Source organism: Arachis hypogaea, chromosome 12 (assembly GCF_003086295.3).
Source record: "Arachis hypogaea cultivar Tifrunner chromosome 12, arahy.Tifrunner.gnm2.J5K5, whole genome shotgun sequence".
Classification (NCBI taxonomy): Eukaryota; Viridiplantae; Streptophyta; class Magnoliopsida; order Fabales; family Fabaceae; genus Arachis; species Arachis hypogaea.
Window position 1 is genome coordinate 117,174,730 of NC_092047.1, and position 25,719 is coordinate 117,200,448.

Sequence of the window (25,719 nt, forward strand, 5' to 3'; positions counted from 1 at the left end):
CGACATAGGATGGGTCGGCATCAATCCAATGAACATGAACACACATGCCAAGATTCCAAGCTCTTGGTCTCCGTAAATTTTAAGGGTATTATTATATTATTTAATACAGAAACTAATTAATACTGGAATAATAGATTGTGAAACTTAATTAGTGAATGTATAATTGTGCTAAAATTTCGGCAAAGGCATAATAGAGAATAATATCTTTTTGATAATCTAGAAGAAAGAATTGGTAAAAGCCCTTTCAGCAGCCTCGATCTCTTCATCAGTTCATCATTTGCTTAGGTGTTAGTGGCAACATTATTATGTGAGATTAAGTGCATGTTTGGGCGTCATTATTTTGTTAAAAAAAGATCTTTTTTTAATAAAAAAATATTTTTTTTTATTTTTTAACGTATTTGGCAAATTTCTAGTAGTAAAAATAAAAGCACTAATAAAATCAAAAAAAGATCTTTTTTGAGAAGTTGTAATTTACTTGTTTGGGTGAGCTTTTTAAAAAAGATCTTTTTTCGAGTTATCTTTTTTTAAAAGATCTTATAGAGAAGTAAAAGTAATTTTATGTTTGGATATCTCATATAAAAATGTCTTTTTATCAATCAATTACGTTTGGGTATAACAATATAAAAGTACTTTTTTGTTTATTTATTACATGAAAAACATCTTTTTTTTAAGGAAAAAAGATCTTTTAAAAAAAGATGTAAATTACAGCTTCTCAAAAAAGATCTTTTTTTTATTTTACTAGTGCTTTTACTTTTACTACTAGAAATTTGCCAAACACGTTAAAAAATAAAAAAAGATCTTTTTTCATTGAAAAAAGATCTTTTTTTAACAAAATAATGGCGCCCAAACATGCACTTACATCTTTTTTTAAAAGATCTTTTTTTTTAAAAAAAAAGATGTTTTTTATGTAATAAATAAACAAAAAAGTACTTTTATATTGTTATACCCAAACATAATTGATAGATAAAAAGATTTTTTTACATAAGATATCCAAACATAAAATTACTTTTACTTCTCTATAAGATCTTTTAAAAAAAGATAACTCAAAAAAAGATCTTTTCTTAAAAGCTCACCCAAACAAGCCCTAAGTTAAGGCTTAATTTCTAGGTTATTTACTTGGAGATTGGTTTCCATTTGTAGCGATGAGCGCAGTTAGTTGCATAAAATGTCTATAGAGGCTGATTTTGGCTTTCCATTATTGTTAACGATAATATTAAATTAAAACTGACTAAAATTTGTCTTATTTAGTATTTATTAATTAATATAATAATTAATAAATATTAAATAAAATAAAATTTTAATAATTTTGATTTATTTTTTTTATTGTTAAATATTTTTGTATTATTAATTGAGTTAAGCCCCACTTTGGTTTTTGAGATTGGCGAATTAAACTGATTTAGTCCTCGAAATTCCAATTGCACTAAATTAGTCTCCCAAATTCAAAAAAGTGTACCATGTTAGTCCTTCTCCCAATTTCTGTCACCGGAGCACTAACGCCGTCAGTGACGTGACAATTTCTTGCCACGCTGGACAGAATGAAACGACGTCGTTTCTAATTTAGCGCTAAACATCCCTTTAAACGATGTCGTTTGTATGTAATGGGAAATAAAACGTTAGGCACCCTTTTTTGTTTCTACTCTTCCTCTTCTACTTCTCCATAAACGACGCAGAGAAAAAAAAAAGCTTCTCTTCCATGAGTGACCCAAAGTAGCAACAAGTGGCTGCAATAGAATTTGTCGAGACTATTGGAACACAACGTTCGCTGTGCAATTATTGGAAGAGTTCGTTTGCCACTATAGAGATCTTCTGTGTCGTCACTAAGGTTAGTGAGGATCAACAGTTTTTTTTTTTCAAATTTAATGGAATGCTGTGATGGTTGTTGATCATGATTAAGTGTTTTGTATATTGTCAGTTCACAAGTTTTAAAGCTGATTTTGTGATAGGATTTTGTTTTGATGTTTTGTGGGACTGTGTTTAGAATTTTTTTTTATGCTCTGTTCTAGTGGTGGAAGAATCAGCAAGGTGTCAAGGGGTTGGTTCAAGATTTGGTTAGTCGAATTTCACCCTAAATTGTTCTTGTTGAAGAAGATAGCTTCCATATATGTAACCTGTAGTCTAAGCATGACTTATAATTACTTTTTGCTATGTGCAGACTTGCTTTCTAAACTAACAAGACGAGAGATAGCAGCAAAAATTAAACCCGACCAAAATATCGATATATACATGAAGGTGAAAGGAACTAACTCCATGCTCCACTGGAAAATCTGCATAGCAAATTATAAAGCATTACTATTTCTATAGAAATGAACTTCAGCAATTGATTCTATTATACATTACCACCTTAGCCATACTCTTTCCTCTTAAGTTCAGTTAAACTGTTAATTTTAATTGATACACAACCTTTTAATCTTATTGCCTTTCTAATAATACTAGGCAACAGCATCTGAAGGCCAGGAAGCAAACCAGATGATAACAGAATATATACTAAAGCTGACATCTTCAACTTCAAGTAGTTCTGAGTTCTGATTTCTCACAATATTGCATCATCACAAATGCAAATACTGTCCTTATGGTTTCTACTATTTATCTAATTTGTGATTTACAGATCTTGGATTTAGAAATATGTGCTGATACTCTAATAGGGGATGAAATGTTGCGCAGGATATCCGAAAGACAAAGAAAGCGTGTTACCACAGGTAGTGATCAAACTCAGTCCATCAATTTTATGTGTAATTCTATTTCAACTTTTATGAGTGACATGCAAAAGGTAATAATTTTTATTCATTCATTATATTTATTTCCTTCCATGGTAAATAGTGTAAATAAACTTGTTGATTTCTTGTATTATTTCTTGTTGGTAATAATCTGAATGGATTCTGGATTATAAATAGTGTAAATGAACTTGTTGATTTCTTGTTGGTAATAATCTGAATGGATTCTGGATTATGAATAGTGTAAATGAACTTGTTGATTTCTTGTTTGTAAATAATCTGAATGGATTCTGAATGGTAAATAGTTCAAATGAACTTGTTGATTGGTCTGAATAGGACTTACCAATAACTTGTTGATTGCACAATCAGCCTCATCTTGGATATTATTTTATTGGAATAGGCACCACCTCAAAGGCCATCCAAGTTGCAGACCAGGAGGAAGTCCTCACCACCATCAGGACTGGTCACCATGGATCCACTGCAAGGAGCAAGCTCAGCCACATCTTCCAGACTGGCCAACTTCTTAAAATTTGTCCCAACACCTGGTTTCAAGCCCCCGAGAAAGAAGGAATGAAGATGTAGTTGAATTAGGAATCTTTTTGTGAATCATACTTTTGTTTTTTGGCTTCAGTATATGACAGTAGACCAATTATTATATTTGAAAACATTGTAAGCTTGATGGCACTATCTGTCTTTGTTATTGGTGTATTTTGGATCAAGAACTAGCTTTTAATTAGGTTGGGGAGGTGTCACTAATATGGCAGCTGTTTTGCTTGTTAATACTCATGCTGAAAACTCATTGTTAAGTTAGCATCTTATTATTATAATGACAAATTGTTCTACCTTTAATTATGCTACTAACAGGTTCTTCTTTACAATATTTTTTCTATCATTTTGTTGGATGACAAAAACAGAGTTCTTGGTTTATATTTAGAGCAAGACTACCAACTTCAAATAATTCACAATGACACTTTTTCTTTTGTCTACTTTACAATAACTCTAAAACATAATCATCCTCAAACCTTAAATACCAACATGAAAACAGCAACAAACATTATAAACAGAGCCAACAATAACATGTACAATCTATGGGTCCTAACTTCAACTTCTAACTTTCCAATTCTCTAGGCCAAATTGACCCTCACTTCATCAACATTCTCGGTAGCAGTCACCCTTTCACCCCGATGTCTTCTTCTCTAATGTCAGCCCAGACAAACAAACCACACCACCTTTTTTCACTGACATTGTAATTAGGACACCCAAAGAATGACTTGTTAGAGTTAACCTCTGTTGTGGACCACCGGAGAACAGGGCAGCATCCACACTCACACCACTCTGAAAAACTCGATGCTCTATTGGTTCCTCTGGAGATCCTTCTGCTTGACCACATGGAACTGTGGCTCCCATTTGCACTCATGATCCTAAACCCAGAAAGCTGCACAGCGAGGAAGAAGACAAAGAACTAGGAAAAGTGGGTAGAAGAAGAAGAGGAAGAAGTTAGGGCAGAAATCTTGGTTATAAAAGGGGACAAGGACTAAATTGGAGCTAATCAAATTTGAGTGCCATGTCATCTAATTGTTGCTGGGTCCAGCGTGGCAAGAAATGGCCACGTCACTGACGGCGTTAATGCTCCGGTGACGAAAATTGGGAGAAGGACTAACGTGGTGCACTTTTTCAAATCTGGAGGACTTATTTAGTGCAATTGGGATCTTGAGGACTAAATCAGTGCAACTCGCCAATCTCAGACCAAAGTGGGGGCTTAACTCTTATTAATTACAAGAATCTCATGAATATATATATATATATATATATATATATATATATATATATATATATATATATATATATATATATTGTGATTTGCATGCAAACTTAGTTTGTACAAAATAAGGTCAATATTAATACAACAATGCTAGGGAACTAAGAGGGTATCAACAAAAAATCAGTTAAATGTCTTTGGGTAAATCCAAAATTTTTACATAAATGGTGTTTATGTTAGGTATTAGGATGTTTTTTCTACTAAATATCTGAATGTTTCTTTTTTATACTAAGAATCAGGATTGTTAGAAGTTCCGTGATCTCCACCCCTATTCTCCAACATATCATTCAGAATTTTAATTTGGGGTGAGAAGCAATTAATATCAAATATTATAAATTAAAAACAAATAAAATTAATTAAATATAATTATAAATTAATTAAGTTGTTTACTTTTTGGCTGATCACTTTTTAATTCGATATACTTTTCCATGTTAATATTGATGCTGGAACGAAGTCGGGTTATGTTATAGTGGATGGAGAAAAGCTTCCCAAACAAGTCTTTATTTGTTTTTAGAATAAATTATGGATATTAATTATTTAATTATTAGATAAGTAATTTGATATATTTAATTAAATTATTTAATATAAAATATATTAGATATCTTTATATGCATAACACCATACAAGGTGCGTTTATTTAATGGACGTGTCTACCCAAGACATAAGTACATTGGTATATATTTGCTATTTGATTGTGAGACAAAATCTTGACAGTTACAAAAAACGTAAAGATACATAAATATTTTTATTTTAAATTTATAAGGTGAAAACTCAAGTGCAGTCGATTTCACGTGAAGTTGATAGTTGAGAGCCGTTAAATAAAAATTTAGTTAAATCAGTCAAATTATCTAACTACTCTCAACTATCAATTTTACTTAAAGTCGATTGCACCTGAATTTCTACCAATTTATAAATCCAAAATTATGTTTAAATTATGTTTAGATTCTTCTTCTTTTTCCTTTTTTTTTCCGCTAACACTCAAAGCACAATGAGTTTAACCTCTTTTTTCCTTGTTAGTCAGGCTATCACGGTCTCTCCTCCCTTGCCATTAGGCCACCGTCGCCTCTCTTCTCGGTGTGCCCTCAGACCACTGTTGCCTCTCCTATTTTCTTGTTACTAGCCTATTACCATCTCCTTTTTTGCTTCCCTTCCACTTAAATCAATGTCGCTTCTCCTTATATTAAATTTGTTGGATTAAATTTGTTATTTAGTTTTAAATTGTTAACATAATTGTTTAGTTGAGATAATAATTAATTGTTAATGGTAGTAACTTAGTTAAGATGATGACTGTAAAATGATAGTACTCTGATTAAGAATAATATTAATATTTTAATAAAATTGTGATTTATGTGTTTTATTTTGTATTTATATATCAAACAAGTTAAAAAATATATCTTATTATTTTTATGTATTTATATATCTTAATATTTTCATGTGAAGGGATGCTCAAAACAAACGCAGCCATACTTAATGGCAGGTAAAGCAACTTATAAAGCCAAATGAGGAGTTGATTGTGTTGATCTTCAATTATATACAAATAAAAATAATACAACCTCATTAATTTCTTATTGACCATTGATCTTTAAATATAAAGAAAATATTAGGAAACAATAATTTTAATATACAATGTGTACAATAGATAACATAGAAAAATTAAATTGTAATTAATAACTAGATTTTTGATTAATTTTAAATTTTAAATTTTAAAAAATTAAGATTAACAATTAAACCTTTAAATACGTACAGTTACTCAACATCTCATTAAAATTTCACACCCATTGGTATCTGACGTTGACGCCGCAGCGATTCCCGGCCGACCGTTATGCCGCTGCCGCGTGGTTCTGGCCGACCAAAACCGCACGTGGTCTCTCCGTTGGCGTATCGGATCCCTCGGCAGGTCCTTCCTTTCTTCCCCGTCGCCGCGGCCACTTTCGGTTATCGCGCAACTAGCAACTGTTCAACACTGTACTCCCTGAATCCTGGCAGCCGCGCTCAGATTCAACTCGCACCCAATGGCCTTTGTGAACGTTCCGTTACCCTTAGAAAGTAACAGAACTTCGTCGTTGACTTTCAGGAGGTCTTTTTTCCACACCTTCATCACGAATGCATCACACGCGATTCTGTCCACGCCTTTCGCCTTCAGCTCTGTTGACTGTTGGACGTGCTTCTGCAAGCAGGTTGGTGTGAAGGGCTCCTGGGACGGCAAAAATGATGGCTTTTTTGCCCTTCGTTAGGTCGGAAATGATGATGGTTTGAACTTCGCCGGCGTCATCTAGGTAGGAGAAGGTCGCTTCTGAAAAATTTGAGATAGATCTAAACCCAACAAACAATCATCCAGATATCTATTAAAATAAACATCCGACTACCTAATGAAATGAACATCTAGTATTTGTTAATTATATATACTTAAACTAACCATCCTCGTAAGAATTACAATAACCATTTGCCAACCTATTGAACTGAACATCTATCAATGGACATGGATGCGACTGTGGGACTACGAAATTAAAATTTAAAATTTAAAATTGGGGAATTTAAAATTTAAATTTAAAATTTAATGATTATTTTATTGTATATTTTGAAAAATTTGGTAATAGGTAGAAAATAGTTAAAATTTGAAAATGAAGATAAAAATTTTTTGTTATTAAAATTTAGGAGATTTTTTTTTTAATCTACGGTAGACCAATAAATCAACTCATTGTATACATTGTCTCTCATAAATATAATAGCGACGTGAGTCATACATGAGACAAAAACAATATATATTAGAGTAGTAGGCAACTTGCTAGAGATTTCTTTCAGTACCACGCGGCGGCTGAGTGGCACTTCTAGTCTAGTGCTAATTCATGGTGACAAATGTATATATGTTTGGCACTGCCACATTCTTGCAATATAATTATTCAAAGGCTAAAATGATTATGTTTATGGTTATCGGTGCCAAGCTCTCCATCATTCTGCTTTATTGCTTTTAATTAGTAATCACTTTCTATCTATTTCCTTCTCTAATTTCCAGTTGCACAAACGTCCTTTCTATCAACATGTTTTTGCCAATCACATGATCGATCTTATCTGTACTTATTCATAGTTAAAGACTCATATGTGACCTAATTATCTCACATCCATGCATTATTTATGATAAAAACTTCCTCTTGAAATGTTTTGAATACCACAATCATCATTTCTCTTTTTCTTTTTCCAAATATGCCAAAAGTAGGGATAAGTCATTGTACTAATTAAAGTTGTGTTTTACTCCTATACATGTGCCTTGGTTACATTCTTCAATGATTTTGAATACTTTTCATTATTTAAAAGAAAATAATTTTTTATTGTTGAAGAAGATACTCAATTATGTAAATACATGAAGTGAATTTTGGTTCTGAAGAAGTTACAGGTTGGAGATGTGTGCCTTTTGGTGCATATCAAGTGACAAGAAACACTTTAGGCCTTTAGTATATAATTAAATAGTGATTAGTGGTAGAGTGACAGGGCAATGCAAGTGGCCATGAATTTCCAAGCCCAAATCAAATCACTGTGATAATGTGTCTAGTTTTGTTAGTCAAGGCAAGATTTTCAGTGGTGGTGAGTTGGTGACTGCCACAACATACAACCACTTAATTAGAAGGATTTGGACTACCGCCCACTGATTTTATTATTAGAACATGTGACTGAAGTCTGAACCCTTCATTGACACCAAATGGCAGAGAATGTACTATATACATTAGTACCGTGTTGTTGTAGCCAAGTATTTCCATTTGCCATAACAAGTTAGAACTAGATATATACACATCAAGTATGCTTGGCTTGTGTGTGTTGATTGCAGTCAATGGCATTCTTCAGGAGACAAGATAAGAATTTGTTCATCGAATCCATTCACAAAAGAGATGATTAATCATCAGGGAAATCAGAAAAACCATTTGATACTGTGCATGGAATTCTTGCACAGTTCAAATTTAGAATTCACAATATGTTGATCACTACAGTAACAACAAGGATACAGCATCATATATGTAACTTGTACTTTATTTTCATTCACATCCAGCAAAGCTTATTTATAATATATATCTGAATTCATAAGTAACCTTATACATACTAATTTCTTATAACTCAACAATTTCACTACTATCCGTAGTAGCAGAAACAATTTCTAATCCCCTGGCAAGCATGTCAGAATGATCAATAGACTCATGCTTCTCTTCCCATACATTGGTCATGCTGTTGTAAACTTGAAGCATTGTTGGCCTATCATCTGGAAAAGGCTGAATACACTCACAAGCAACTTTGACAAGAGTAAACACTTCATTTTCAAATCCTTTCCCAATAAGAGACTTGTCAATTGCATCATAAATAGTTGAAGGGTCAACAGATAAGTCAGCAGTGTTAGATAAACACACCAATTCCTCCAATGTTTTTCCGGTGACCAGCTCAAGAAGCACACTACCAAGATCAAAAACATCCTTCTTGCCATCCTCTACATAAAATGCCATGCCTAGATCATCATGCTTGTTGGGGTTCATAAACTTAGCCTCTCCAAAATTTGATAGTTTTGGTTCAAAACTCTCATCAAGCAAGACACACTCAGAAGATACATTAAGATGGACAACATGCCAATTGCAAGTGTTATGAAGCCAAGATAAGGCTCTAGCCATACCAAGTGCAATCTTGATCCTCTGTGGCCATGTCAATATCAGAGCCTCAGATTCCACAGGATGCAACCATTTGGAAAGTCTTCCATTTGATGTATATTGGTACACCAGAATCCTTTCCTTATTATCCACACAGAATCCAAGCAGAGGAACTATGTTTCTGTGTTGAAGCTTCCCAAGAATCCTTATCTCTAAAAGAACTTCTCTCTCAAACAGTTGAGAATCTGATAGCCTCTTAACAGCAAGGTGCCAACCATTAGCTAGTACTCCCTCATACATTATTCCCATTTTTCCCACCCCTATGGCATTGTCAATAGAAAAGCTTTCGGTAGCATCATTGAGTTCTTCTAAGTTCATAGTGGATGTCAATCTTTCCACTAGTACCGCTATCTGTGGATTCAACTCAAAACAGTCATGATTTTTCTATGAAAAGTGATGAAGACTAAGTTCCATTCATTTCTTTGGATACTATAAAACAGGACAAGACAGAACCGAACACATTTATTTTGGCAACCCATTACATTCCATATTCTTATAACATGGCAAGATGAGACAAAGGGGGTGGTTGAGGGAGTACCTGTTGGGTTCCATTGTGTTGCAAGTGCAGAGGTAGCAGTTGGCGTATGTGATAAACAAGCGGTCGCATCTTCCACCTTATGAGGGAACAAACATATTTCAATGTATCTGGGTGGTTGAATTTGGCGGGCTTCATGTGTTTCCTAGTCCTAGAAGAAGAACGGAAGCACATAGTGCGCACAACAACACAAACGATGAAGGAGAAAACAAAAGCAAGGAGGAGGGCAACCTTAAATGTTAGGTGCAGGTGCAGGTGGAGGTGCTTGTGCGAGGAGCACGGTAACAAAGAAGGCCCTCCACAAAGCCCTCTATTATTACCATAGCTAACACTTCGACCACTTGGGAAGTTAGGTACTGGTCCTGACAACTCATTATTGGTCAAAGACAGTGTCTTAAGCCTGCGGAGACTCGCAAATTCTGGTGGGATTCCACCACTGAGCTTGTTGTCATCAAGCTTGAGATAATTCAGGAAAGTGCAGTTAGCCAAAGATGGTGGAATCTCTCCGCTGAACATGTTACTTGAGAGATCAAGGGTGGTAGCATAAGTGAGGATTGATGATATATCAGAAGGGATGTGTCCCGATAAGTGGTTTATAGAAAGGTCCAAGCCAGTCAAAGATGAACAATTCCGAATGCCCCGCGGGAACTCCCCCTTGAGACCCATGTTCGATAGTTTCAGATTGAGCACTCTATTTTCATCGGGATGCCAGCAATCAACACCAGTAAATCTACATATGAAACCTTCGGTGTAGTTGCTGAAGTCCCAGGATTGTAAGTAGTTATCTGGATCTTCCAAGGACTCCTTGATGGATTTCAAACAGAATATATCTGTGAGAGTAGCATGGCCTGGTGTGAAAACGGTGGCGAGCAAGAAACACAAGAAGGCTTGGATGATGTACAGGAGAATAATACCCATTCTTTTATTGATATCTTGGTGACTGTCTCTATGTAATGGAATGTAGGATTAATTGATGAGAAAGTTCTTCACAAGGGAACTCACATGATTACATCAAGTTTCCTACCTCATTGCTTGGACTTGGAGCCAAAAAGAAAAATACACTTCTGGTTGACTCTTGAGTCTTGACCAAGATACATATTCCATCCTAGCAACGCAAACGGACCTAAATTCGCCGGACTGACCCGCGTAACCCGCGTAACCCGTCAAAAAAGGCGGGTTGGCCTGGAAAATTGGAATTATCAAATAGTAAAAATCTGCCTAACTCGCACCGCTTAAATCGCGGACTTTAGCAGGCTTTGGCGAGGCGGGGCGAGCTTTCTCGCTGGACTTAGTATTCTTTTGGCAAGAGGTATTTTTATAATTTTTTTTTGCCAAAACCCAACTTACAAGAGAATGAGGATGAAAATTGAATGTTTTGGATTATGTTTATTTTGTTTTAGAAACAATATTTATAATTACAAAGACTTTAATGTTTGTGAATATAAAAATTATAATTTGTTTATATTTTTAAAAATTATAATAGTTAAAAGTAAAAAACATAAGAGATTTTTTTATGCATTTATATATATTATTTAATAGTTAAAAGTAAAAAAAAAAAGAGAGAGAGAGGATATTTGGCGGGCTTAGCCCGCCAGTCCGCCAGCCCGCCGTTAGGCGGGGCGGGCTGGGATTCTGGAACCACCTCACTAGGCGGGGCGGGGCGGGCCAGCCCGCCAAAGAGCAGGCTTCTCGTGGGACGGGACAGGCTTCCCCGCTTGCCACTATATGTTTTCTCATTGTATCTTCCAATAATGCTTCTTTCTAGCTCCAACTGTCTCATAAGCTGATAAGCGGCCCACAATCGTCTTTCCTTCTAAATTAAAATAAAAGTGACTTTTAATAAATATAAAAGGATAAAATATACTTTTTATTTCTTGAAATTAGGCAAAAATTTTAAAAATATTCTTAAGTTTTAGCTGTTGGGGGTATATTTCATGTAAATAAAAATATTTTAGGACAAAATCAAAATAAAATAAAACTTATGAATATTTTTAAAATTTTTGTCAAACTTCAAAAACAAAAAATATGCTTTACCCAATATAAAAAGTAATGCCACTATACTATCGACAAAATTTATTATTATTTGTCTATTAAATTTTAAATTTTAATATTTAAATTATAAATTCTAATAATATAAAAATTAAAGTGTTAGTTTAAAGTTTGATTAATATTAATAAAAAATATAAATTTTGTATTATAAACTTGTTTGGGTATTATTAAATTGATAGAAAAAAAATTTTGAATAAAAAAATACTTTTTCTTTTTTTTAATGTGTTTTACAAAATTTTAGTACTAAAAGTAAAAAAACTAGAATAAAGCATTTTTTTTAAAAGTTATAATTTATAATTTTTAAAAAGATTCTTTTTTTACTTGAAAGAAAGATATGTTTAACATAATAAATAAATTAAAAATATATTTTTATATTATTATATCCAAACATAATTATTAGATAAAAAATATTTTTATATGAAATATCTAAATATAAAATTATTTTTATTTTCAAAAAAAATCTTTAAAAAAATAAATTTTTTAGTGTCTATAAAAATTATGCCTAATTTGTCTAAAAATAGAGATAAAATAAGGTGAGACCCACCTTTTATGTTTGAATTATATGAGTGAAATATAAGCAGTTAAGCACTATAAAAGATACCTTTAAAAAAATCACTTGAAAAAAAAAATCTTTTTTATAAAAATTTATCTAAATAAGCTCTATTTCCCAAATAATAAAAATTACAAAAATTATGTTTAGTAGACAATTTTAACATTTAAAATAATTTTAGTAAATATAAATACTTATTAATAATAAATTTATATTAAATTGTTTAGCATTCAAAAACACAAATTAATTTTAAAAACTATGTTCACAACCATTTTAAAAGGCTTCTTAACTTTTGAATGAGCTTCTTTTTTTTCCAATAAATTGATAGCTACAGCAAATAGCCCAACAGCGGAATAAGTCCACACGCGCAATTGATATATTTATGTCAGTCAAATTGTTAATGTCCCAGAGTCTCACATTGTTTGATATATAATTGATATTAATTAACTAACAGAAAATGGTGCGAAATATTGAGCGCTATTAACTAATAGAAGTAGTCACCAAAAAAAAACTAATAGAAGAGATATTTTTTAAATGCAATATACAAGAAGGATAGAATATATTTAGCTCTAAATATACTGTTACATTTTTGCGCTCTAGTTATACCCGCTTCATTCTGTAGCGTTAGTGGTTTAATTAATTTTCTATTAGCATGGTTAAGAAAGTTATCAAATGCTATAGATTTCGATATGATTGTACTCCGTACTCAAAGAGAATGAGAGAAGGAGAAAGCGGGGGCGAGCGGTTGAGGGTGAAACAGGGTGAGAAAGATGGTCATGCCATCGGAAGAGATAAGGGGGAGAGCGTGGGTGGGTGTGTATCCGGTGTTAAGGAGGATTCTTCTCGAGAGGGGTTAGGAAAGCCATCCAAGGTTTCTTTTAGAGATAAAGTCATTGGTGCAGAAAAGTCCAAGGCCTTTGCATTAGTAGGGTCTTTATCTGGGGATGGTATCGCGACGGTGACAGGTAAGCAGGGTGATTCTCGTCCACCAAGTGTCAGTTTTACCAAGGAGGCAAAGAGCTGTCTAGCTGAACCTTATAAGGAAGCCATCGTGACCAAGGTGCTGGATAAGTATTATGGCTACACGGCTCTCATGCATAAGCTCCGGATAGTATGGCGCATCAAAGGAGGGTTTGATTTGTTGGACGTGGGATTTGGATATTTTTTGGTTAAATTTGATATTGCTGGGGATCGTGAGAAAGTCATTCTTGGTGGTCCGTGGTTGATAGACGGTCACTATGTTGCAGTAAAGCCATGGGATGTGGATTTTAGGCCATGCTAAAAATCCTTTGGATCAATGTTGGTATGGATTCGAGTCTCGGAACTTCCAATTTGGTGCTACCAGGAACAAGCAATGCTGCGAATTGCTTCTGTAATTGGGATTCCGGTGAAAGTAGATTTGGCTACTAAGCTTGCAGAAAGAGGAAAATATGCCCGAGCTTGTGTTCAAATTAATCTTGAGTTGCCTGTAATCAAACATATTATAGTGGAGGGTGTGACTTATGAAGTGGAGTACGAGAGTTTACAGTTGATTTGTGCTACTTGTGCACGGTATGGGCATGATAAATCGTTGTGCATGGAGAAGGAGTCCTTGGAAGGAAACATAAATTCCTTTGGTGATGGAAAAAATAATGAAGCCCCAACACTAGTGCCACACAACAATCATGAGATTCAAAAAGAGGCTGAATCAGAAGCTCGTGATTTGGGTGAGAAATTAGGAGTTGTTAAAGGGAAGGATGTGGTTACGGAATCATTGGCTCCTCACATGCCTGATGGTCTTGTTAATGAGGCATGCATGGATGATGGAGAGGGCTGGCAACAAGTGCTGCGTAAGAAAAAATTTACAATGGGCCAGTCATCAGGTTTGAAGGATCAAGATGGAAAGCAGCACAAGTTTGGTTCGAGAAGGGTCCAAGGCCCAATTTGCATGGTGATGGAGGCAAATCAACTGGCATTAGGATGGGGAAGCAAGAAAAACATGAAATTGCGCCATCTCCATCGCGCAGAACTCCTGCACGTCGTGGAATTTCTCTACGGAAGCGTCCTCGGCCTTCCTCCTTGCAGAACTCGCCAGTTGATAAAAATGGTGGCACAACGGAGGAAACCTTAGTAGATGGAAGCATGGCAAGTGCAATGTCAGGGTGTCCAAAGGTGGCAATTATTGAGGATCAGAGTGTGCCAGTACCGCAGGACAAACCACCTATTGAGGTTGGTGATTCTGTTTAGAGTTTATGTTCTTATTTATTCTGTCCCTATTATTTATGGATAGTTTAAATATGATTGTTTGGAATATTAGGGGTGCTTCTAATAAGTTAGCCCGGGTGCATTGTAAGGAACTTGTTAGGAAATTTAGATCTGTTTTCTTTATTGTGGTTGAAACTCACTCCCCTTTTCAGCATTTAAAATTATTTTGGGAAAGGTTGGGGTATCACTCTGTTGGTATAGTAGAGGCACAGGGGCACAAGGGAGGTATTTGGTTTCTATCCTCTATGAAGGGTGTTTGTTGTAAGTTCATTAATGCTTTTGATCAGGGTGTTACTGTTGAGGTTCACTTTGATAATTTAATTTGGAGGTGTAGTGGTATTTATGGCAGTCCTCAATTTAATAAAAGGGTTCTCCTTTGGGATTATCTTGTTGCACAATCCATGGTTTTTCAAGGACCTTGGATTGTTCTTGGTGATTTTAATGAAGTCAAATTTTCTCATGAATCTAAGGGCTGTCAATTTTCTCATCAAAGAGCAGACATGTTTGCTACTTCATTAGGGGATAGTGGTTTGTTTGATCTAAAGACTATCGGGAGGCAGTTTTCTTGGTACAGAAGGGTGAAAAATTATGTTGACGTGGCAAAAAAGCTTGATCGAGTCTGTATAAATAGTAGTTGGTTATCTATCTTTCCAGAGGCTTATGCAGAAGTTTTAAATAGGCTTCAGTCTGATCATTGCCCTATTCTGGTGCGTTGTAAAGGTCGTCCTCAGCCTAAAGGGAATCGACCTTTCCGATTTGTTGCTGCTTGGGCTACTCATCCTGGGTATAAAGATATTGTGAACCAGTCATGGTGGTCTGGTAATAGAGGAATTCATGGCAAGCTTTCAGAAGTACAGAAGAATTCACTAGAGTTTAACTCGAAGGTATTTGGTAACATTTTTGTTAAGAAATGTGAATTAGAGCAGCAGATTAATTATTTACAAAAGCGTTTGGAAGTGGTGGATAGTATTTATTTGCGTCAGAAAGAGCAACAGTTGCTTGATGATTATAATAATACTCTAGTGCAAGAAGAGCTCCTATGGTTCCAAAAGTCCAGAGAGCAGTGGGTAAGGTTCGGGGATAGGAATACAAGATTCTTTCATATTCAAACTCTTGCGCGAAGGAAGCATAATAAGATTCATGGCCTTTTTCTCAAGGATGGAGTGTGGGAAACTGATCCAGAGGTTCTGAGTCAAGAAGCAGAGTCTTTCTATAAAAGCTTATTATGTCATTTGGATGATGTTGATTTGGGTTGCCTTGGTGATGTGCCTCTTCCTTCTCTGAATGAGGAAGCTTGCAATAATCTTACGGCACCAGTTACTATGGAGGAAGTCAAAACAGCTGTTTTTCACATGAACTCTTTTAAAGCTCCAGGTCCGGATGGGTTTCAAGCTTTCTTCTTCAAAGAATATTGGGAGATCATTGGTCTTGATGTTTGGAAGATGGTTAAGCAGGCATTCTCCGGTGTTACTCTTGATCCGAGAATGTTGGAGACTTTACTGGTTCTCATTCCAAAGGTTGAATCACCAGTATCTATGAAAGATTTCAGGCCGATTAGTCTCTGCAATGTAGTTTACAAGATCATCACGAAGGTCCTTGTTAATAGGCTTCGTCCTCATCTTGCGGAGATTGTTGGCCCGCTTCAAGGAGGATTTATTCCGGGACGAGGAACTCCTGACAACATCATTATTGCTCAAGAAGTCCTCCACTTTATGAAGAAGACTAAATCAAAGAAAGGTACACTGGCCTTTAAGATTGATCTGGAGAAAGCTTATGACAGAGTTGACTGGAGGTTTTTAGCTCATACCCTTAAGAGCTTTGGTTTTCCTATTCCTACACTTAATTTGATTATGAATTGTGTCACTGCTTCTTCCTTATCTATTCTTTGGAATGGGAGTCGTCTGAATGGCTTTACTCCTAGCCGAGGTCTTAGACAAGGAGACCCTATGTCACCCTATCTTTTTGTATTGTGTATGGAGCGACTGGCATGCTTTATTAGTCATCAGGTTGATTTGGGCTTGTGGGAGCCGGTTGCTATTTCTAGAGGGGGACCAAGAATATCCTATTTAATGTTTGCGGATGACTTGCTTCTATTCTGTAAAGCTACAAAGAGACAAGTGCAAAATGTGATGTTGGTTTTAGAGACTTTTTGCAAAGCATCTGAGATGAAGATTAATGTGGAGAAGTCTAAAGCACTTTACTCCAAGAATGTCTCTGCAACAAGGAAAGAGGTTTTCACTGGGGTATCCTCTATCAGATTTGTCCAAGATTTGGGCAAGTATCTTGGAGTTACCCTTAGCCATTCTAGGGTGACTCGTTCAGCTTTCAATGGTGTCCTGGATAAGATTCGGAGTAGGCTAGCAAGCTGGAAAGGGAGTTTACTCAATCGGGCTGGTAGACTCTGCTTGGTTAATTCTGTTGCCGCTGCTATTCCCACGTACCAGATGCAGGTCTCTATTTTTCCCAAAGGAATCATTAGTAAATTGGAGTCTATGATGAGGAATTTTCTTTGGAAAGGACAAGTTGATGGAAGAGGATTGAATCTTGTTAGTTGGAAGGTACTGGTTACTCCAAAAAAATATGGAGGTTTGGGGATTAGAGATCCTTATTGTGTAAATATTGCTCTTCTTGGGAAGTTAGTTTGGACTTTTTTCCAGCAGCCAAACAAGCTATGGGTCCAATTATTGGATGCCAAATACCGATCATCTCTATATGACTGTTTTAGTTATCCTAAGAACAAGGACTCTCCCATTTGGAGGTGTCTTTGCAAGGCTTGGAAAGTGTTGAAGGATGAGTTTGCTTGGTGTATTGGAGATTTGAACCAGAATTTTTTGTTTTCTAGCTGGAGGAGAGAAGGACGGTTATCTAATGAGATGGATTATGTCCACATTTCTGATTCGAATCTCCGGATACAGGATATTTGGTCGGTTGGTAGGTGGCATTTGGATACTCTTTATTCTCCTTTATCTCAAAATTTGAAAGATAATATTCTCTCTTACAATCCAGATGAACAAGCAGGTCCGGAAGTGGGTTGGTATTGGAGTGGGTCTGCTGCCAAAGTCTATGACTCACGCAATGGTTACTTGTGGTTGTGTAAGCAGCTGTTTGGTTGGGAGGAGAGGGAGAATTGGCTTTGGCTTTGGCGTCAGCTTGTTCCGGAAAAGCATAAGTTTTTGGCTTGGTTGTGTCTTAAGGAGGCTCTTCCTACTGCAACTTTTCGCTTTAGAAGAGGGATGTCGTCATCGGATAGATGTCCAAGATGTCTTTCTAGCCAGGAATCGGTTATACATTGTATTCGGGATTGTCCAAAAGCTCAGCTTGTCTGGCAAAGGTTGGATATTCCTTGTCATCCTTTGGATTTGAAGAACTGGTTCTTGTATCATAGCAGAGAGCACCCGTTTAAGTTCTTTTCGGGACTTTGGTGGATATGGCGAGCAAGGAATAACGACATCTTTAATCCCATGAAACTTGGCCTCCGGAAAAAGTCATTTGTCTGACATTAACTTCAGAAAAGGAGCTTAGAAATATTTTTGAATTACAACGTATGTCCCTTCCCTCTACTCTAAATGGTTTTTGGAATCCCCATCCATTGGTACTTTTAAGATTAATTGTGATGCTAGTTATTTTGGTTCGGGTAATAGTGTTGGTTTTGCTTGTGTTATTAGAGATTGTAATGGGAGCTGGCAAAGGGGGTGTTTGGGAATGATTGAGAGTAATAGTATTCTTCAAGGAGAATTGTTTGCTATTTGGAGAGGATATCTCTTAGCTTGGGATGTGGGTCAACGAGATGTTATTTGTGAGACGGATTGTATGGAAGCATTTAATCTTGTTACTCAAGATGGTTTTGGGTTTATTGATCCACTGGTGCTCAAAATAAGAGATATCATGCATTGGAATTGGCGTGTTGACTTTCGTTTGATTATGAGAGATGCAAACACGGTGGCAGATACTATGGCAAAGATGGCGATGAAGTTACAACTTTCGCATGTGGAGCTTCTTTCACCTTATGAGGAGTTTAAGAGTAGTCTTAAACGGGACTGTCCCTCTATTTAAGCAGTTCCTTGTTTTGTTTCTTTTGTTTTTCTTTGTTTAATTTATTTCAGTCACCGAAAAAAATGCTATAGATTTCAATAATGTTTTGTAAACAACTCAAATCAAACAATTATGTAGACAACTATATACATATATAAGAGAGAGAGAAACATGTATGTATAAATATAGTAGAACAGTAGAGATGTGTATCGAGTCAGAGAGATATCTCTCTCCTTTTTTATTAGTTGTTGATAAGAAATGTTATTATAGTATTTCCCTATAATTTTTCTAAAAAATAAACAAATAATGCATATGCGTAAAAATAATTGCACTTCACTTTAGATTGGCTTTTCACTTGATTTTATTCGTCGTTTTTGATAAATTAATAAACATATATGTCAATGTACCAACTACCAAGTGCTCCATAATTTGAAATTAATTAATTTCAACTAATGAAAATGAAAATAAATCATATTATTGTACTGCGCGTATCATTACAAACATAGACACATATCCAAGCGTTATATAGCTAGAGAATTTGGTTTTTATCCCTAGATGGTAACAGTACTAAACAGAAGAGTAAGAGGAACAGTGAAAGTAATGTTTATTATAGAGATGACAAGCTAAGGGGTATTAATTTGTGTGTGTAGTAGACTAGTAGTAACTATTTAGTACATGCTTGTGTTGATCCAATCCTCTCTACTTTATTATAAGAAAGTAAAAAGTAGAAATATGTATTATTGATGTAATTTTTTTCTAAATTATTATTTTATTATTGTGGATTAAAAATTATATTAAAGTTATGGTAAATTATTATTGAAATATTCATATAAGTGAAAAACATCCTAAGCCAATTAATAGTGAGATTTAAACATACAAATTGGGCAGAGTTGAGAAAGTGGAGGGAACACTAGAGAGAGAGATCCTGAATGTGATGGTGCTATGCCTTCTGAGTTCACTGGTGGAGTATTGCAAGATCGAGAACAAGTTTTACAGCAAATGGGGGCCAAAATAAAATAAATATTATATTATAGGAAACATTTCAAGTGCACCGGGGAGTACCGGTGCACCAGTTGTTTTAACTGTTGATTTCAATTAATATATATTATATATATTTTTTATAATTCAGATCAACGGTTAAAACAACTGGAGCACTGATACTCCTGGTGTACTTGAAATGTTTCCTATATTATATATTATATATATACACAATACGACAACTATGGTTATAATTCAACAAATTCATCACGGTCAGTAGCAGAAAAACTCTCTGATCGCGTGGAAGTGTTAGAATCACCGCAAAGTTCATGTCCCTCTTCCCATAGACTGCTCATTTTGTTGTAGACTTGAACCATTGTTGGTCTTTGTTCTGGAAAAGGCTGAACACACTCGCAAGCAATCTTGATGAGCATAAACGCTTCACTTTCAAACCCTTCACCAATAATAAACTTATCAATTGCACTATAAAAACTTGAAGGATTAGGAGATAGATTAGCATTGTTACATGAATTCTCCACCAATTCCTCATATAATTTTCCCGTGACCAACTCAAAAATTACATTACCAAAATCATAAACATCCTTCTTCCCATCCTTGATATAAAACGACATGCCTAGACTCTCATGGTTGTTGGGGTTCAAAAACTTGGCATCTCCAAAATTGGATAACTTGGGTTCAAAATTCTTATCTAGCAAGATACTCCGTGAACAAATATTCAAGTGCACCACATGCAGATTGCATAAATGATGGAGCCAAGATAAGGCTCTAGCCACACCTAGTGCAATGTTAATCCTCTGTGGCCATGTCAATATCATAGCCTCAGTTTCCAAAGGGTGCAACCATTTCGAGAGTCTTCCATTTGAGAAGTAGGGGTACACCAGAATCCTTTCATCGTTATCAATGCAGAACCCAAGCAGGGGAACTATGTTTCTGTGTCGGAGCTTACCTAGAATCCTTATTTCTATAAGAACTTGTCTCCCAAATTGTTGAGAATCAGTTAGTTTCTTAATGGCTAGGTGCCAACCGTTAGCCAATGTTCCCTTGTACATTATTCCCATCTTTCCAAACCCAATTGCATTGTTTATAGAAAATCCATCTTTTGCATCATTTAGTTCTTCAAACTTCATAGTGGATGTTAATCTTTCCAGTAGTAGAGCTATCTGTGAATTCTGTTAGGATTTGGTTGAATTAGTCCCACATTGCTCAGGATAGCAAATGGAGTGGGTGGCCTAGGCTATAAATATGAGGCTAAGTTCTCCATTTGTTTTTGCACCAGTCAGAAACACTTTAAGCTTGTATCTGATTTTTCTTTTTCTCTGTACTCTTTGATTAGAGAGTGTTGTGAGGTGTAGTTAGGTATTTGCTTTGAGAGAGTGTGGGTGTACTGGGGTGCCGGTGAGAGAAAGAAGTCTATGTGTTGTAACAATTTTCACATAGTGATATTCTCTGGTTGTCATTTGACAACGGCCGTGGTTTTTTCTCCGGTAATTGGAGTTTCCACGTTAAATTCTTGTGTTGTGATTGTGTCTATTTTATTTCTTTGTCAAAGATGTTTTCTCAAGGGGGAATGGTGTTTTATTCCCAACAAGTGGTATCAGAGCTTCGGTTCGGTGGGATTTATTCTTAGTATGCTCTGTAGTTGCAGTCTAGTCTGACCTTCCACATCAGAAAAGAATTTTGTCCTGTGGCTTGAGGTTGATCTTTGGTTGCTGTTGTTGTTGCTGGAAGGCAGTGTGATACTGTGAGAGTGCAATTTGGAAAGGTTCTGGCTAAGGAAAGACCTGGTATTTAAGTGTGTCCATTGTGACCCACCTCTCTTTCCTGGGGACCCTTCCTAGTGCACGGTCTACAGTTGAGTTATACTATTCCAGTATACGGTTGCAACAATGTCAGGATATTCAAGTGCTGTGAAGCTTGAAATAGAGAAATTTGATGGAAGAATCAATTTTGGCTTGTGGCAAATACAAGTCAAGGATGTGTTGATACAATCAGGTTTGCACAAGGCGTTGAAGGAGAAGATCTCTGGTTGCTCTCTCTATGAGAGAAGATGATGTTCTCTAGAAGACAAGAAGTATCCTCATGGTATTACCGCACTGCCATGGATAAGGATGAGTTGTGGCAATCGGGTCCACAATTGCACACGGGCATTGGTTGGCGTTGAGATGCAAGATGTGTGGCGGAGTTAGGTCGATGGCTGAAGAACTTCCAGGAAAAGCCAGTTTGGAAGTTGCACCATGAATTTTCAGCAAGGTTCCGATCTGTACCAAGGCGAAATTCTTGGAGTGGTCTAATTCCAAGTGAGTATACTTTCATGGTGGAGTATGATAGTTCTCTGAACTATGATTGTCGGTATAGACAATGGCAGCGAAGAATTGTCGGTGTTGACAATGGAAGCTGAAGATGTGTGACTATTTCAATCAAGGTGGAGATTGTTAGGATTTGGTTGAATTAGTCCCACATTGCTCAGGATAGCAAATGGAGTGGGTGGCCTAGGCTATAAATATGAGGCTAAGTTCTCCATTTGTTTTTGCACCAGTCAGAAACACTTTAAGCTTGTATCTGATTTTTCTTTTCCTCTGTACTCTTTGATTAGAGAGTGTTGTGAGGTGTAGTTAGGTATTTGCTTTGAGAGAGTGTGGGTGTACTGGGGTGCCGGTGAGAGAAAGAAGTCTATGTGTTGTAACAATTTTCACATAGTGATATTCTCTGGTTGTCATTTGACAACGGCCGTGGTTTTTTCTCCGGTAATTGGAGTTTCCACGTTAAATTCTTGTGTTGTGATTGTGTCTATTTTATTTCTCTGTCAAAGATGTTTTCTCAAGGGGGAATGGTGTTTTATTCCCAACAAGATTCAACTCACAACTATCAATGAAATTATCTAGATAATAAAGCTATAGAAATTCACTTAATGTTTGCATTCATGAAATGTAATGAAAATATAGTAGTCTAGTATATCTCTAAATTCAACCGATAGATCTCAAGTCATTTGGTTTGAGTTGATTCAGTTTATTACTAATCTTAATGTTTGGGTCAGTCAAGCAGCATCAATAATGGGTGTGATCGAATCAATATACAAGTAAATTAAGATCAAAAGGCAAAATAGAAAAAGCAACATTAACAATCTTCGCCTCAAGTGTGAACTAACACATCGAGCACATCAACTCCCCCTCTTCTTGAATATTCCTTTAAAAGAGAACATAAAATGATAAGATACCACATCCAATTCAAAACCTTAAAATACTAAGCTAATAGGTCTCTCATCTTATAAACTTCTCACTCTTCTTTACTTTCTTCAATGTTAAACTAATTTCATACACTTTTCACACTTGCAGCATTAACAAGGCTGCACTCATGTAGGAAACTAACATGATAAATGTATAAGTAGCTAATTTCATTAACATGAAGTCCCAGCTAGCTAAGAAATTATATGGATCTTCCAAGGAATCCTTGATGGATTTTAAACAGAATATATCTGTTTCAGTAGCATGAATGCAGAGCAAGATTTGGGTGAAGATGAGAATAGTAATAGTAATTCCCATTCTTGTTTTAGGACTCATACTTCCTTGCTTCATTTTGAAGATTTCCAATGGTCATATTTAGCTGTAACGTAACAAGAAGTGAATTAGTGAAGATTTCATCTTGGTACTCTTTCTTCCTCACAACTACTATATTTTATTATTTTATGAGTTTCCGCATTCTGACTCTTGACTCTTCTTGGTATACTTTATCCCATTCATTTTTTAGTAAATTAAGGAAATATCAATGTTATATGGTTTTTTTTTTTCTAATTTAGATTATGGTTATTTCATTATAAATATCAGTTTCCTTTTTTTTGGATGATATGTTCGTAATTTCACGGAATTGTAATTGTGTTTAGTCCGTGTTATTTTTAAGAGTAAAATAATAAATAAATCTTGAAAATTTATATTTTAGACAAATTAATTTTTAAAAAATATATTAATAAAATTTTTTATAATAATAAATGTGAATAAATTAATTTAAATTAAAATTTTTTATTCTAATTATAAGAATTAATTTAAAAATAATATATCTACACTTATTATCTTAAAAAATATTTTTAATTAATTTATTCAAAATATAAAATTATTTTTGTTATGAGAAAGAAGTTGATGTTTTGGGAGGATATTGGAAGGTGGGGTGAATTATCGGCGGTGGAGCTTTCGGTCAACACGCAGGGGGCGTGGTGTCTCTGCTGTCAGCAACACGCCGGGGGCATAGTGACGCGGCGTGCAAGGATCTGGCAGCACGCAGGGGCGTGGTGGAGCTGGCGGCGCGGAGTCTTGAGGTGCCTGCACCACGGGAGGCGTGTTGCAGTTGCTGCCATGCAGGGGACAGATCTCACCCTAATAAACAGCAAGTGGCCTAATGTTGCTCTATATAAAGAGCCTCTCCCAACTGCAATGTATACAAAGTGTGTTAGTGAGAGAAGAAAATCATTAGTGCATTACACCAGAAACAGAGGAAAGGGGGGTTGTGATTTAACTAAAAGGGGAAGGGTGTTGCTGCTCCACAAGGAGAAGGGGTGAAAAAATAGGCAGAAAAAAAAATATTATTTTGTATTTATTTTAAAAAATGGTTCGTAATTATAGTGCTTTGAAAGAACATATTATAAATTATTTGAATTATCCAATTTATATAAGTTGTTAAGTTATATTTTTATTGTGTATTTAAATTTAAATTTCTGTTATTTTTTGTTATTTAACATGTTAAAATATAAATTTTTTGTTAATTTTGAATTAATTTTATGTTATAAAAATACTAAAATAAAATATACATTATACTATATAATATACTAAAAATCTTTTAAAAAAATATATTTTTCTATGATAAAAATATAAAATAATACTATAGTAAAATAAAATATATATTCTGTAAAATAAATAGATATGTTTGTGGAACATATTCAAAATTTTAATATATAAATGTTACAGTAATAAATACATATTAGAAAAATATATACGTTGTTATTAATAATATTAGAGAAATATATGCTATTGATGCACGAAAAAAAAATTATTTTAACTATGATACTGATAATGCACTGCACGTTAATTATTTTAACAAATAAAATATTAAAATAAATAAATATATAAATAATATTATTAAATGAAGTGATCACATACAAATAGATATGCTAATATTTGTTTATCAATAAATATATTTTTGTTGATGCAGCTTAACAGAAATTTATTGGTGCGTAAACTGGATCCGCCACAGAGTTGAAATCCGAGAGTCGAAAACTACTTACGCGCCACGGGATTCTACCACTTATCTAGGATTGGGATGATAAGAGGATTTCACTCATTGTTAGCTGCCCTGGTTGAAAGGTGGAGGCCGGAGACTCACACTTTGTACAAAAATATTTTGTGGTTCTCATCTTGTGCAACAGCGACCAGAAGTGTACCTTTGTACTTTCCATATAGGTGTGTTCCGTCAACCTGAACTAGGGGTTTGCAATGCCTAAATGCCCTAATGCATGGATTGAAACTCCAAAATACGCGATAAAGTATTTTTACCCCTTGCGCCTCTTCATTCCCATTGTACAGTGGGCGTGTTTCTATCTGGACAACTGACCCAGGCATCTTCTGAACTATAACCGAGAGCCACCACGGCAAGGCTTGGAAACTCTCCTCCCAATCACCGAAAACTTTCGCTATAGACTTCTGCTTTGCCAACCAAGCCTTTCGGTAACTGATGGTATAGTTGAACCTTGACTGGACTTCGCCTATTATAGATTTTACCTTGATGGACGGGTCAGTCTCGACCAATGGCCTTATAGCCTCAGCAACTGTATCCGAGTCCAACTTGGAATGATCCTGTGAAATCACTCCCATTGTGCACGTGTGCCTACCGTTGTATCTGCATATCTCCCAACAACCTTTTTTTCCGTATCAAGATGGCTTGGATAAGCCAGTCGCACCCACGCCCATACATCTTGCATTTTGCATAGAACGTCTGTGGCTCAGACTCATACACGTCGTAGTCAACTCCTCTAGCGATAGTGTAACTTCTAATTGCTGCCACGACCGACTTTCTAGAACTGTATTCCATTCCAATCCAAAACTCTCCGTCCTCGG

General features: G+C 35.4%; 2 protein-coding genes across 2 annotated transcripts; both read right to left on the bottom strand.

The window, feature by feature from the left end:
• Window positions 1-8,532: 8,532 nt before the first annotated feature.
• Window positions 8,533-10,886, bottom strand: LOC112728657 (probably inactive leucine-rich repeat receptor-like protein kinase At5g48380). The gene is made up of 2 exons (XM_025778886.3): window positions 9,751-10,886; window positions 8,533-9,563 (listed from the first exon to the last, which is right to left on the bottom strand). The coding sequence occupies exons 1-2, from the start codon at window positions 10,663-10,665 to the stop codon at window positions 8,628-8,630; spliced, it is 1,851 nt and encodes a 616-aa protein (XP_025634671.1). The 5' UTR covers window positions 10,666-10,886; the 3' UTR covers window positions 8,533-8,627.
• An 8,962-nt stretch (window positions 10,887-19,848) lies between these two features.
• LOC112730689 (probably inactive leucine-rich repeat receptor-like protein kinase At5g48380) lies at window positions 19,849-25,476 on the bottom strand. Its single transcript, XM_025780752.2, has 2 exons — window positions 25,159-25,476; window positions 19,849-20,790 (listed from the first exon to the last, which is right to left on the bottom strand). Exons 1-2 carry the CDS (start codon window positions 25,474-25,476, stop codon window positions 19,849-19,851), a joined length of 1,260 nt encoding a protein of 419 aa, XP_025636537.2.
• Between the last annotated feature and the right edge of the window lie 243 nt (window positions 25,477-25,719).